Source organism: Mastomys coucha, unplaced genomic scaffold (genome assembly GCF_008632895.1).
Source record: "Mastomys coucha isolate ucsf_1 unplaced genomic scaffold, UCSF_Mcou_1 pScaffold23, whole genome shotgun sequence".
In the NCBI taxonomy this organism is placed as follows: domain Eukaryota; kingdom Metazoa; phylum Chordata; class Mammalia; order Rodentia; family Muridae; genus Mastomys; species Mastomys coucha.
In genome coordinates, this window is record NW_022196906.1 from 102,486,290 (window position 1) to 102,501,112 (window position 14,823).

General features: G+C 44.0%; 1 protein-coding gene and 1 non-coding gene across 4 annotated transcripts in view; one reads left to right on the top strand and one right to left on the bottom strand.

The window, feature by feature from the left end:
• Ip6k2 (inositol hexakisphosphate kinase 2) overlaps positions 1-14,823 on the top strand; it is a 41,471-nt gene that overhangs the window by 20,288 nt on the left and 6,360 nt on the right. For 2 of the 3 annotated variants that reach the window (XM_031343427.1, XM_031343426.1), the window contains exons 2-5: positions 9,309-9,644; positions 11,360-11,428; positions 11,521-11,743; positions 12,509-12,684. In XM_031343427.1, the coding sequence (XP_031199287.1) occupies positions 9,443-9,644; positions 11,360-11,428; positions 11,521-11,743; positions 12,509-12,684 (670 nt within the window). In that variant the 5' untranslated portion in view covers positions 9,309-9,442. The remainder of the gene's footprint in view (positions 1-9,308; positions 9,645-11,359; positions 11,429-11,520; positions 11,744-12,508; positions 12,685-14,823) is intronic. The other variant, XM_031343428.1, reaches the window with a different exon arrangement.
• Positions 8,459-8,604, bottom strand: LOC116074076. The gene has a single exon (XR_004112054.1). It is a non-coding gene; the product is annotated as a small nucleolar RNA SNORA28 (small nucleolar RNA).

Below are 14,823 nucleotides of genomic sequence, written 5' to 3' on the forward strand. Positions count from 1 at the left end.
CCAGAGTGCTGGAAGTTGGAACTAAACTCATATGCCACTATGCCTGGCTGTTTGCAGCTTTCTTACCATGCATATTTGAATGGGGGGATGCCAGTCCTGCTTCTTCTGGTCTTGGTAGGATTGGTGTAGGGCCTTCAGTGACTGAAAAGCACCTTCCCAATGCCGCCTGTGTGATGACATCATTGCTTAGTTGGCATTTCTGTCTGCATTGAGAATTCTAAGCCAAGGTAAAAGGTCCTGGGACATTTGGGAGTATAGACCTTCTTAGGGCGCCAGGTGGCTGTTTCTAGGCTCTGTGGCCTAACTATTGATGGGTATCGTTACCCGCTCAAGTAAGGCCTAGGCAAGGAAGAGGCATGAATGGTATTTGTTTCTCAAGGAGTGTTTTTACTTCAGAAGTTACATAATCTCCTTGTGATAAGAGAGAAAATGAATGAATGAATGAGTGAATGAGAGCTTGGCACACCGAGTGATAGTGATGACGTCAAAGTGAAACTGCTCTATTGGTATTCAGTCCTCATTCCTCAGTTTGGTTTTCCTTGACCAGAGCCTACTGCTTCCCTCACAAGACTACGAGTATAGCTGGATTTGTTTTCCTTGAAGTAGACTTTAAAGATGGTTTAGAAGTCTTGGGATCGTAAAGGGTAGTTGGCAAGTGGTTTTCTTTAGGACGTAGTGCTATGAATGATATGGTCTTAGCAGTTTTCTCACAAGGCTGGCTGGCTGGCTTGCTTTTTTCTGGTTTGTTCTTGGAAGAAAACTGACTGTCCACAGGCATGGATAATAAAATGGATAATAAAAACTAGACAGTGAGTGTGTAATATTTTGTAAAGACTAGAGGTACAGTATTTGCCTGAAGAAGGGTTCGAGAAGACCCAGAGGAAGTTACTAGAGTTGTTTGAGGCACAGGATCTGGTGCTGCATAGGGCTTACCCTTGTTTCAGTTCACCGAGGGTGCTGCCTGGGGCATGGTGGGGTTTACTGTCCATGAAGTCCACGTTGTTTTGGTACTTTCTTTCAGATTTGGGGTTCCGTGTAGTGCTGAAGACAGGGAGCATAGAATCTTGTCTGAAGCTGACAGCATTTCTTAGGATGTCCTCCACGGTCCTCTTAGCTTCCATGCATTGGTACACACACTCTTGCATGGACACACACACACACACACACACAGGTTTTTTTTTTTTTTTCATTTGGTTGGTTTTTTAAAATAAGAAATAAACTTGTAGAAAATAAATCCCCAGTTTTAGAGCTCAGAGATTGAGTTTATACAGGGCTTTTGTGCCTTGTCTCTGTTCCTGCTGCTGCTGGAGGTTGGTTGACCTATGAACCTAGCTGTGGATGGGGAGACCCTGAGAACCTGCAAAGAAGTCCTGACTCCTTGAGGTTAGAGTGATTCTGCTCTTAGCAGGGAGTCTTTGATTTACAGCACCTGTTGTTTTTCTGTGAGGAGACCTGGATAATAAGTACCTCGTGTGCATACCTGTAAGGACAGTAATCAGTACCTTTCCACAGAGTTGTAAGAATGGAGGAGCCATGTAAACAGTAAGTGTTTAATAAACAGAAGCTCATGGTGGTTCAGGCCTATAATCTCAGCACTCAGGAGGTCAAGGCAGGAGGATGGTGATTTAAAGCCACCCTGAGTGACATAGATAGACTCTTGTTTCAAAACAAAGCATGGCTGGGAATGTAGTTCTCCTAATATTGTGTAAAGCTCTGGATTCAATCCCCACTATACACAAGCTGTGTGTAGTGCTCACCTATAATTCCAGCAATTAGGAGGTAAACTTAGGAGGATCCAAAGTTCAAAGTGACCCTCAGCTACATAGCAAGTTCAAGGCCAGCCTGGGCTACAGGATCCTGTTTCAAAGAAAACAAAGCCCTCAGCACTTCTTATTTCTATTAAAATCATGCCACATTATTATTAAAAGCTAAGACATTGGTTGTTTTCTCCTCTGACTATCCTGTGCCTTACATACCGCTGGGTCATATAATCTCCACTTGTGAAAAGGTGAACCACTTCTCACAGACTCCAATATGGAGGAAGTTACTAAGCTCAAAGTATGCGCTGTATCAGGGTTGCTTTTGGGTAGTTTAAAAATCTTGAAGAGCTGGGAAGCCTTCTTCGGTTTTTATATCAGTTTTGGGAATACTCCACCATTCTGTTTTCTCTCCTGGTGTTAAAAAGTAATATATGCTCAGAATTAGTATTTGAAGGCATTTCAAATGCTCCATACATGTGGGGGTCAGAAGATAACTTATGGGGGTCAGTTCTTTACACTAGGTTCTAGGACCTGAACATAGGTGGTCAGACTCAGCTGCAAACATTTTAACCCACTGAACCATGTTTTAATAAAATTATTTTTAAGTATTTATATGAATGGGTGTTTTGCCTACTTACATGTGTGTGCCCGCGGAAACCAGAAGAGGGTGTCCATCTCCTAAGATTGGGGTTACAGACAGTTGTAAGCTGACATGTGGGTGCTGGGAATTGAACCCAGGTCTTCTGGAAGAGTAGCACTGCTCTTAACTACTGAGCCATCCATCTCTTCAGCCCCACATTTAATCATCTTGCCAGCCCCATTTCAACATTTTAAATGGACAGTTTGTTGTAACGGTGCGACACCTACCTGCTCTGCCTCTCTCCCTCTCCTTCATTCCTTTTTCCTCTGCTCTTCTCTCTCCTCCTTTCTTTTTATTCTTGTTTTTTGAGATTGGGTCTTGGTGTGTAACCCAGACTGCCAACTCCCTCCCAAGCTGGCCACTGATTCCAGATCTTCCTATCTCTTTTCTAGGAGCCAGGATTGGAGAGTGCCACTAACCCTGCTAGCTAGCACTGTTGAAAACCTTTATAGTGCCAACACTAGAGATTACATAGCTTTTTTTGTGTTTTGTTTTGAGATCATGTCTCATTCTATAGCTCTGCTTGGTCTTGAACTTGTGTGGGTCCTCATGTTTCTGCCTCCCAAATGCTGGGATCACAGGTGTGTGCCACTCTGCCTGGTTGTTAAAATTCCTTCTTTAGATTCATTTTTATCGTGGATTGTATTCCGTTTGTTGCCTCTATGGAAACTCAGGAAGTGAACTGATAGATTTCCTCCCACGGCAGCTTTCTGAGACACTTGGGTTGCCTGGCAGACTTCTGCTGGAGAGCGTGCTGTGAATACTGAGAGCAACTTACGGCGTTGTTTTACTTTACCTGCAAAATATGGTTTTCTTTCCGTGACATTAGAACAGAAGTGATTTTATTAAACCGTTGCCTTGCTTGCTTTTCCACAAGAAAGGATTTCCTAAAAGGTTAGTTGTTGTAACATTAAGAGTTTGGGTTTTGTGTAGGTGTGCTAGGATACAACCTTAACTGCAGGAGGGTTACTGCAAGTTTAAGGTCATCCAGGCTATACAGTGAGACTCTCAAAAAATAAAAATGTTGCCAGGCAGCAATGGTATACATCTTTGATCCCAGCACTGGAGAAGCAGAAGTAGACAGAGTTCGAGGCCAGCCTGGTCTACAGAGTGAGTTCCAGGACAGCCAGGGCTACACAGAGAAACCCTGTCTCAAAAACAAAAAACAAACTAAACTAAACTAAATAAAATCTCAAAAACCAAAATCATGAGGTAGAGTGGTGCATGACTTTAATCCAAGCACTTGGGGTGAGAGGGTTGGACAGAGGAAGGCAACTAGATAACTGTGAGTTTGAGGCCAGCCAGAATTACAAATGAGATCCTGTCTTAAAAACAAACACCAAGAGCTTGGGTTTTGTTTCCACGGAATATTTCCATACCAGCAGGTCCTAGGTGAGTATTCAGGTGCAAGTATCTACATTTATACTTGTTAAGGCAAACTTGATAAGGTAGCAGTAATAAGTGCAAAATAAGCATGGGTCTGTGCTTGGAATATAAAGTGTGCTACATGCCTTAACAGCTGTACTCACTGTATTGTCAGTGTGGGTTTCCCTTTGCACCCTGATGATATGTGATAATATGTACACATGATGTAGCAGTGATTTGAGGCAGTTCTGTGGAATACCTGTTCTATGCCAGTGGGCTTTGTTGTTCGTTTTGTATTCTGGAGATTCAAAAGTAAACCAAAGAGCCAAAATGTCTTTATATCGGGCTGGAAAGATGGCTCAGCAGTTAAGAACACTAACTGCTTTCCCACAGTACCAAGGTTCAATTCCCAGTACCCATATGATGGCTCAAAAACTCTGTAACTCCAGTTCCAGAAAATCCAACACTATCTTGTAGCTTCTGTGCTAGCACGTGGTACACGCGCGCACACACACACACACACACACACACACACACACACAAAGCAATTCATACATATAAAATAAAAAACTTTTTTAAAATTCTGGGCTGACATGGTGGTACACACATCTAATCCCAGCATTTGAGGCACAGGCAGATCTCTGAGTTTGAGGCCAGCTTGTTCTGTATATTGAGTTCTAGGACACCTAAGAGACCCTGTCTCAAAAACCTTAGTCCACAGAACTTGTTTTCAAGCAGAGGTGAGAAAAGGAGACAGTATAAACATTCTATGTTATGTGGTGACAGACAGGCAAGGAGAAGGGTCATAGGCGAGTGAGGCTGGGCAGTATGGGGTTAATGTGGCTCAGGAAGATTTCAGGTGACATCTTTATTCTTCTCAGCTATTCAGGAGGCTCTAGGGAGGAACACTGGAGGCAACTGGGCAACACAGTAGGGCATCTCTCCCCCAACCCTTCTCTCTCACTGGAAATAGAGCCTGGGAAAAGCCAAGTGTGTGGCCTTGCATAATGAGTTGAGAGCTGGGTGCAGTGGCATAGATTCTGGCTACCTGGCTAGCTAGTCTGGAGGATTGTGAGTTCAGAGATAGCCTCTCTGGGCAACATCTCTCTCTCACACACACAGTCTGAAAAAGAGAAAGGAGGGTAGGTGAAATGGCTCAGTGGTAAAAACTTGCTGCCAGTCCTGACCACCTGAGTTCAGTCTCCAGAACTCACCACTTAGTAGAAGGAGAAAACTGACTCCCAAAAGTGTCCTGACCTCACACACACCCTGTACTATGCCCAAAGCACATAGTAAATGAATAGGTGAATTAATGTAATTAAAAATTTTTCAGGGAAAAAAGTTGAGGCTCAGAGATAAGTCCAGCCTGAACTACAAGGCAAACTCCTGTCTGAAAAAGAAAAAGAAGGGAGGTAAGAATTGAGGAAGAAGAGATTGAACCAGACATTATCCATATGCCTGTAATCATAGTACTTGGGAGTCTAAGGCTGGAAGGTTATGAGTTCAAAACCAGACTGAGCTATGTAGATAAGCTATCTCAAACAAAAATACACACACACACACACACATTTGTATGTGTGTATGTATATATGTATGTATGTATGTGTGTATGTATGCGTATGCATGTATATATGTGTATGTATGTATATGCATGTATATATGTGTATGTGTATGTATGTGTGTGTATGTATGTATGTGTACGTATGTATATATGTATGTATGTATGTGTATGCATGTATATATGTGTGTATGTATATATATGTATGTGTGTGTATGTATGTGTGTATATGTGTGTATGTATGTATTGTGTGTGTATGTATGTATGTGTGTGAATGTATGTATATAAAAACTAGGAAGATATAATTGTGACCAGGATAGTAACCAGGCTGACCTAGGCATGTATGAATGAAGATGCGCAGAGACAGGCAACTTTTAAATCCATGATTTGATGAATTCCTGGCAGATTTATTTCACGCACATACTTTTCAGGCCACCCCACAACCCCTGAAAGTTTCTGGGGCCTCTGTCAACCCTGTCCTCTGCTTTGGCCTGTCAGTAACTGTTTACTTGTTTTCTGTCACTGGTTTCTGTGGCTTTGTATTCCTAGCAGCAGTGTAGGAGAGTGTCGGTGACAGTCCCTGCCTGTGCAACTGTGGATTGTGTGTCAGGTGTTGTGTGTCAGGTGTGCTGAGCAGCTGTCTAGTGGTGTCCCCTGCCCCCGCCCGGCTCCTGTGGAGATTAGAATGGAAAGGTTTGTTTTGTACCATGAGGCTATGTTACCTCTCACAGTCCCCCATGACGACCTGACCCTGGGGCTTTTTTTTTTTTTTTTTTTTTTTTTTTTTTGAGGCAGAGTAAGTGGCTCCTGTGGATCCCATTTGTTGTCTCATTAAATAAATTCTGAAGGAGTGAGCTAAGAGCCCAGGGGCTTCAATCTCAGGTGTTTTACTTGCAGTACTTAAAAAAAAGAAAGTTAAGGCACTGTTCATGAAGATCCTTAACTGGTGGTTAATTGAATTGGGGTGGGCTGTGGGCATACTGTTCTCTTCTAGGATCCATCATTTTCTGCTTTTACTTGTAGTTTTGTGAACTGTGTGCCAGTATGGAAAGCTAAAACAGCTGCTAAATTAGAAGCCGGGATTCTGTAGGTCTTCTTGGTCTCTCTAGATTGCAAGAGCTTTACAGTAACCGTTGCTAATCCAGGGCTCCTGGAAAACTGAGTCTTAGTCTTTGGATGTTTGTAAATCACTGGCAGGCTAGGCACAGTGGCACATGCCTGTAACTACAGAGCATTTCAGAGTCTGGGGTGGGAAGATTGCTGAAAGTTTTAGGTTATTTAGCAAGATTCTGCTTTATTAGAAAAAAAAAAATTAGTAACCTTCTACTCAAACTGCCTGTGGAGCAGGGAGAAACAAGTGAAGCAGAGAGCAGGCTCCTTTGGGCTTTCCTTTCTTCTGCAATCTCAAGGGAGAAAGTTGATGGGCTTTGTAATATTTGGGAAAGTACAATGTACTTAGAACAGAAGCACCCTGTTGCTTCTTCTAAATGTGAGACCTGCTGCACAAAGAATGAAGTCATTCTTAAATTCATGTTTCAAAGTTAAACATGATTGAAGGAAAAGAATTGCAGAACAGCACTTACCTTATGTGGAATGTGTATTCAAAAATTAAATAAACAACCAGTTACTGATCTTGGTGGTTACAACCAGAGGAGCGAGCAGAGGTTGTCTACTTGTCCATTTTATGGACCAGAAAATGATCTCCAAAGGAAAAAGGGAAACAAGGACTGGAGTTGTTCTCCAATCAATTTAGTGACAGAGTCTGGCTCCACTTCCCACAGGTTAACCAGTTTTCTTTTCTTTCTTTCTTTTTTTCTTTCTTTCTTTCTTTCTTTTTTTTTTTTGGATCTTTGGATTTTTGGGTTTTTTTGTGACAGGGTTTTTCTGTATAGACCAGTCTGGTCTGGAACTCAGAAATCCTCCTGTCTCTGCCTCCCAAGTACTGGGATTAAAGGTGTGTGCCACCACTGCCTGGCAACTAACCAGTTTTCTAATTCCACTTCACATTCAGAAGTTTTCTCTGTCATCAGATTTGGTTTAGGTAAGGGGGAAAAAAAGAGTTGGGTGGGGAGGATTCGGAGGTGGCTAAGCTGCCATTTATGTCTAGGAGAGGAGGAAGAGAGTATTGCAGGCCTTTCAGCCTCTGACCACACCATGTACAGTGCACCACACTGTACAGAGATGCCATGGAACCATTTGAAAGTTCATTGGAGGGGTAGATGGAAAGATACTCTTCTTAGTTGAATACATTTGAGTAGTATGCAGCATGTGCGTGTGTGATGCCGTGCACTTGTGCCACACATGTGTGCATGCATACAGGTACACATAAGTATAGAATCCATAGGTCAGTTCCTGGAGTTTTCCTAGGAATTGTTCACCTTGGTGTTTCAAGGCAGGGCCTTTTGTGCTAGAGCACCCTAATGAGGTTGAGCTCTCTGGCCCGTGAGCCCCAAGATTCTTCCCATCCCAGCTTCCCCAGCACTGGGCTACCAGCAGGATTTACCAAGGCCAGTGTTTGTGTAGGCTGTGGGTTCAAGTGCTCAGCTTGACTAGGTTATTGCTCCAGTCCTTTTTTAGGGGGGAGGTATTTAAAAACTATTATTAATGTATTTGTGATGTGTATTTGTATGGGCACAGATGTGGAGGTCAGAGAAAATTCTGTGGAATCTGTTCTTTCCTTCCACCTTTACATGGCTTATATGTTGGGCTTATACGGACAATATTGAGCCATCTCTTTTTTGAGGAGGAAATGGTTTCAAGAGACTTGGAAAACTCTTGTTTAGTTCAAACTGGCCTTGAATTTGTGGCAGTCCCCTTACCCCATCTTCCCAATTGTGTGGCCTGCCTGGTATCTAGCTTTACTCTTGGAGCAAAAGCATATTTACATCTTGACAAAGACTTTGTGTTATGTTTCCAAGGTGTGTGCATTGGGGAGCATGCTGCACTTTGACTGTTTAATAAGTATGGTCCCTGACCTATGGGATTCTGACAGCTGATCATGAGTCAGTAGCTTTCCTTTGGTATCGCTTTCTCAGGAAGTCTATAGAAACAGAGAAGTTAAGTCCTGAGACATAACAGGACCCCATCTTTTAAAGAGAGGTGGTTGGAATACTAGAATGTTTGCAGTATTTTTTTATTCTTTGAGCCTATATGACAGCTTACCTCATGGAAAAGAGAACACTGGAATAGGTTAGACTTTCTTGCTTTAAAAGTAAGCTGTGTCAGAGAACGTATGCATTCTTATAGTCAGATTGCCTCAACTTTGCCTCACAACTTTGGTTTAAGGTGTGCCTCAGCATTTGGTGATCAGGATAGAACTGATAAAAATAGTTGGTGACCTAGAACACTGTGTGTCTTTTTAAATGGAGTTAGCCAGCTTCAATCAGTTGTTTTTAGATACAGACGTTAATCATTAAAGCGGGTTCAGAGCTTCACTGCTAATAAGGTTAATGGGGCTTGGCTTGGCTTTGGGCAAGGGGCAGTGTAAGTAAGTAGACACCCTGAGAGAGTCAGTCATATTAAACAATACGTAAATTGGTTTTCCCTGTATTAAATCCACTTTATAAAAATATAATTAGCAGGGTATCTTAGGAACCATTTATCTTTAAGCATGACAACCTTAATTACAAAATTGTAAGGTTTTATCTGAAGACTGTGTTGGAAACTGTGCTTTTACGCCATTGTGGCTTTGTGTTTTGCTTGCTGTGGTGGCCGAGTTTGGCAGTTTAGGGGCCCCTGGAGCCCAGTCTTTGCCCATCAGTATTTGCCTCACCCGTACTTGCCCCACCCGTACTTCACCCTCCCTCTCCCATTGTTTGTCTCTCCTGGAAGAAGGCGGGGCAGGGGTAGGCAGTGTGGGCGGAGCCCTATGTAAACTCAGGCGTTTGTCTTCCTGCTGAGAAGACCAGTGACTGACTGACTGACTGCAAGGCGGTTCCCAGGCTACTTCCAAACCTCATGTCATCATTGTGTTTGTTTCTGCCAGAGTGTCCTGGCCTGCACAAACCGAGGAGGAGCAGAGATCAAACAGGCAGCTGTAAGGACAGACAGTAAACGGAGGGTGAGCTGGCCTCTGGACCCCGCTGCCTCCCCTTTCTCCCTGCTGCTTGTGTCCAGAGGATGAGCCCAGCCTTCAGGACCATGGACGTGGAGCCCCGCACCAAGGGCATCCTGTTAGAGCCCTTTGTCCACCAGGTTGGGGGGCACTCATGCGTTCTCCGATTCAATGAGACAACCCTGTGCAAGCCTCTGGTTCCGAGGGAGCATCAGTTCTACGAGACCCTCCCAGCCGAGATGCGCAAATTCACTCCCCAGTACAAAGGTGAGCCCCCAGCTGCTAGAGGGGTCACTAGGCTAGTGAGATGTAAGGGATTTTGCCAGTGGAAGGCCCTGGCATCGTCCTGAGAGCCCTTCCTCCTCCCATTTACCCTTTTGTTTTCCTCCTCCTCCTCCTCCTGGCCCTCAGCCCAGCACCTCACCCTCAGTTTTCAAGCCCTGGTAAGATTGCTCAATTGTTTTGTTTTCTGGATTTGCTTTGAGTTTGTTTTTGGTAGAAGTATAGTTATTTTTTTATGTTCAGGTGTCTCTTGCTCAAGGTAACCCATAGTCCCCACATGGGGGCAGCTCGGGAAGACTTTAGGAGGATTGTACACAGAATTCTTGCTGCCTGCTTTTTGTCCTCCAGGAAACCAGAAGCCCTGGTGATTAGGTAGGCTGGGAGCAGGGTTGAGTCAGATGGAATGCAGGAGTGGGAGGATTGTACAGTCAGCTCCAGCCCTTTGCTGTTACGGAATGTCCCCAGAATTGCTGTGTGAAGGCAACACTTTGATTCACATGTAGTGACTTTTTCTCTTTTTATAATTATACGCTTTGAGGGAACCAGCCACCAGCATGGTGAGGTTTTTCCTGGGGAGGGGAGGAATCTTTGTAAATCAGAAGAGAACTCATTAAATTACTTTAAAATGTGCATTACCAGGTATAAAAAAGACTAGGACAACTTAGATTCTCCTGGGACACAGTTGTTCTTTAGAGACAGGGTGGACTGGGCTACCTCTCTCTACTTGGAAATGCATGTGGTGGGACTGGGGGTGTTGGGGACCCTCACTTGGTCCTTTTCTGTTATTTTTTCCAGGATAAAGCCAAAGTTCCCTTGTTAGCTGGCCACCCCTGCCCCGTTTTTATCCCCTTGGTCGTTCCTTATGCCCACAGGGAAGTGTGGTCCCCTGACACCCCCCCCCTCCCGCTCCTCTGCGCCCAGAGCTGGGGCCACCTCAGAAGTGTCGTCTCTCTCTGAGCACGCATTCCCCTGCAGCAAGCAAGCGGGCGGGCAGCAAGGACTGAGCAGATTGAGTGATCGTGGGGCAGAGAGGCCTAGGAGAAAAGGTGTTCAGCCAGTCGGTTGTAAGGCGCTCGTCGGCACCGCTGAAGTGTTCCCACCTGACAGCCCCTTCCTCAAAGACTGTCCAGTTACACATGGCAGGTCCTAGAGACTCAAAAGGGAGAGCTGCTTTCAAGGCTACCATGTGTCTGTGTTCCTGCCCCCTCATCTGCTGGTGTTCATTTTGTTCTTTTGTGACACAAACTACAAAAACCAATAAATGCATTACTGAGAAGGACAGAAGGCTTGGCTCGCCCACCATGTAGGCTTCCGGAAGCCTTTGCCAGGGTGTCTGTGCTGTGTGGACTGTTTGCTGCTTTCTTTTGCTTTGCTTGCCCAGTCTTCCCTCACCCACAGTGCCTTCACCTGAGGGCACACCCATGTTCCCTGCAGTCAGGCTCTGCTTTAAAGCAAGCCTCAAGGCCGTCGGAGTTTCTGTTTAGGGCATAAACACTTTCATAAGCTATATAGAGCAATGTTTTTGTGTCTTTCTTGGGATTAGAAGAGTTACATAAAATTAATAAACATTTTCAATGATGGAAAAATGTGTCCTGTAATTCTTTGGCCCTTGCTTTCCCTGTTGAGTGCATTAGAGAGGAAGTCTCTCGGCCATGTTTGCTCCCTAATTGCTTGTCTTGTATGGTGTCACTTTTTTCTAGCTGTCTTGATATTTGTTAGGTGTGCAGATGAGTTTGGGGCCTCTGGCAACATAGAGACTAAGGAACAGGGTAAGAAACAAAACAAATGTTACAATCATGTTATCTAGAATGCATTTTTCTGTGGAATTAAAAGTCGTTTCTGCTCCTCACCCCCCTTTCAGGTGTGGTATCAGTACGCTTTGAAGAAGATGAAGACAGGAACTTGTGTTTAATAGCATATCCATTAAAAGGGGACCATGGAGCTGTGGACATTGTAGACAATTCAGACTGTGAGCCACAAAGGAAGCTGCTAAGACGGACAAACAAAAAGCATCATGTCCTTGAAACAGAAAAGAGCCCCAAGGACTGGGTGCGCCAGCACCGGAAAGAGGAGAAGCTGAAGAGGTGGGTGAAGCCTGAGAGGTCATTTGGGGGCTTGGTTGTAGCCTAGTATCCTGCAGCCAGGAGCTCCCTGTGACTAGGTGGCTGGTTCCACACGTCTGTTGTCTCTAATTGGCTCCAGATTAGATCATGCCATTTAGCATAAATAAATGACAGCTATAAAAGAAATTGACTCATTCCTTCCACAATTGACAATTCCTTCCTGCCAGGCCACAAGCAGACGGGAACCATTCTTTTACTTCAGGTTGCTTGCTAATGGTGGGAGACTGAATGATCAGTTTGCCTTTGCAAAAGTGATGTTCCATGTGGGCAGGACCATAGAAGGCCCACAGTTTGGCAGAACTTTTGAGAATATAAAGTAAAAGTGTAAAGTATGTAATCTGGTTAAGTAGACTGACTAATTCCAGTGTAATTTCACTTCACTTTTCCCTAGTCCCTAGAGTCAGGGGACCTTGTGGGCCAGACCAGGAGTCATAGTACCTGGACACAGGGAATGCAGGCTGCCCACCTCATAAGTTGGGGACAAAAGGTCATCGTTGCTTTTTGCTATAGAAATTGGTGGTAAACTGTTCCCCTTTAAAATTTGTAATCAGCTTTCTAAAGATACACATGATAAAACGCACTCATGTGAAATATATATGAGTTTGGGCAGCACACATATGTCCATTGCACATCAAATTCTCATCACTCTTGAAACTTGTTTCAGTATTCTTTCATATTTAATTTTGATAATATATTATGATTTATTGGATTCTTATTTCTTTATAGCCATAAGTTAGAAGAAGAATTTGAGTGGCTAAAGAAATCTGAAGTCTTATACTACAGTGTAGAAAAAAAGGGAAATGTGAGTTCCCAGCTTAAACACTATAACCCTTGGAGCATGAAATGCCATCAACAACAGTTACAGAGAATGAAGGAGAATGCAAAGCATCGGAACCAGTACAGTATCCTTTGTAAAGGCTCTTCCTCCCAGGAAGGGAGGGGCGGCAAGGGGAGCTTGGAGAGAGAACTTGGGAAGTAGGTTGGGTAGTTGGTTGGTTTGTGATGGCAGGGTCTGTGTACAGCCCAGTGGGACCAGAGCACTCTTCTAATTACTAGGTTTACAGAGTCCCCTGACTCTAGGCTTACAGCCTGCCACTGCTCCTGCCTGAAGTGTTCCATTCTGGGGTGTGGGTATGTGTGCTCGCATGTATGTAAGTAAATGAGAGGGTCAGAGGGCACCTCCTTCTACCAAGCAGGTTCCAAGGATTGAACTCAGGTCATCAGACTTGGTGGCAGGTGCCTTTACCAACTGAGCCATCTAATAGGCCTTGGTTTTGTTTTGTATTAGCTATGGTTAATTTCCTCTATTGGAGCTGTGCCCAGGATAACTGTGTGATAATTGGGCAGCTGTCACATCTCTTAGGAATAGAACCTAGTTTCAGAGTACAAGTAAGAGAGAAGAGGGTCTCTGAGGACATTGTGAGGAAGCCATCTTATATAGGATGGGCTTTATTTAACCTAGGTCACCAAGAGGCTGCTGGCCCCTCTTTGCAGTCTCCTGTAGAACGTATCAGAGTTTTGTCTGCCCAGTTGAGAGGAGTGAATCTGCCTTACAAGCTATACAAAGAAAGTACCAGGATCCTTTTTCCCCCTTTCTGTTAAGTTATCATTCACTGGACTCAAAATTTTTGTTTGTTTATTTTTTACAGCCAGGCTAGGATTTGGCTGTGGTCAGGAGCTCACCAGTGTGTGTGGAGGTGGGAGGACAGCTTGCAGGAGTCTGTTCATTCCTTCATGTGGCTTACCTACTGGATCACTGCACTGCTCCCATCTCCCCAGGGTGTGCTCACCAGTGTGTGTGGAGGTGGGAGGACAGCTTGCAGGAGTCTGTTCATTCCTTCGTGTGGCTTACCTACTGGACCACTGCAGAGTCTGTTCATTCCTTCATGTGGCTTACCTACTGGACCACTGCACTGCTCCCATCTCCCCCAGGGGTCTGCCTGTCTCCCTCTCTATCTCTCTTTCCCTTCTTTAGAGCGTATAATTTGAAATTCCTCAGAGTTTTCTTTTCTTTTTTTTTTTAAAGATTTTATTTAATGTAAATATATGGACATACTGTCATGTCTTCAGACACACCAGAAGAGGGCATCAGATCTCATTACGTGGTTGTGAGCCACCATGTGGTTGCTAGGAATTGAACTCAGAACCTCTGAAAGAGCAGCCAGTGCTCTTAACCACTGAGCCATTTCTCTAGCACCCCAGAATTTTTTTTTTTAATCAGGAAAAATGTGCAGTGGTGGTGCACTCCTTTAATCCCAGCACTTGGGAAGCAGAGGCAGGTGGATTTCTAAGTTTGAGGCCAGCCTGGTCTACACAGTGAGTTCCAGGACAGCCAGGGCTATGCAGAGAAGCCCTGTCTAGAAAAACCAAAAAAAAAAAAAAAAAGAATTCCTAACTACTTGCCATTCAGTCTCATGTCATGACTGTCCGCATATACCCCAGTGTTCACAACTGACATTTTTCAAATTATATTTTTTGAGATTTATAATTAACATCATTTTTACCTTCCTTCTCTTCCCTCTGAACTCTCTCATATACTTCTCCTTGCTCTCTTCAAGACATGGCCTCTTTTTTCATTGATTGTTGTTACATGCACATATGTGTGTGTGTGTGTGTGTGTGTGTATACACATTTCCTAATATATACAAATATATATCCTAAATATAAATATATATCATATATATTCCTAAATATAACCATCTCAGTCTGTATAATGTATATTTTCACAGCTTGACCATTTGATAGTTGATAACCAATTGGTGTGTTGTTCCTGGGGAAGACCATTTCTCAAACTCCCAGCATTCCTTTCCTATAGTTGTTTGTATGGCATTGAGGCCTTGTGGACTTTACCTTGTCCATGTTAACATGTCTTTTGTTGTCTTTGCTGAGCTCATGCCAGTGAGACTTTGTGAGTGTGGCTTCTGACATTTCTGGGAGTCAGTCTCACAGTGATTCCTGATCCTCTGGCCCCTACAACCTCTTTGGCCCCTCTTCAGTGTTCCCTGAGACTTGGGGTAGGACTGGCTTTTGTAAACGCACTC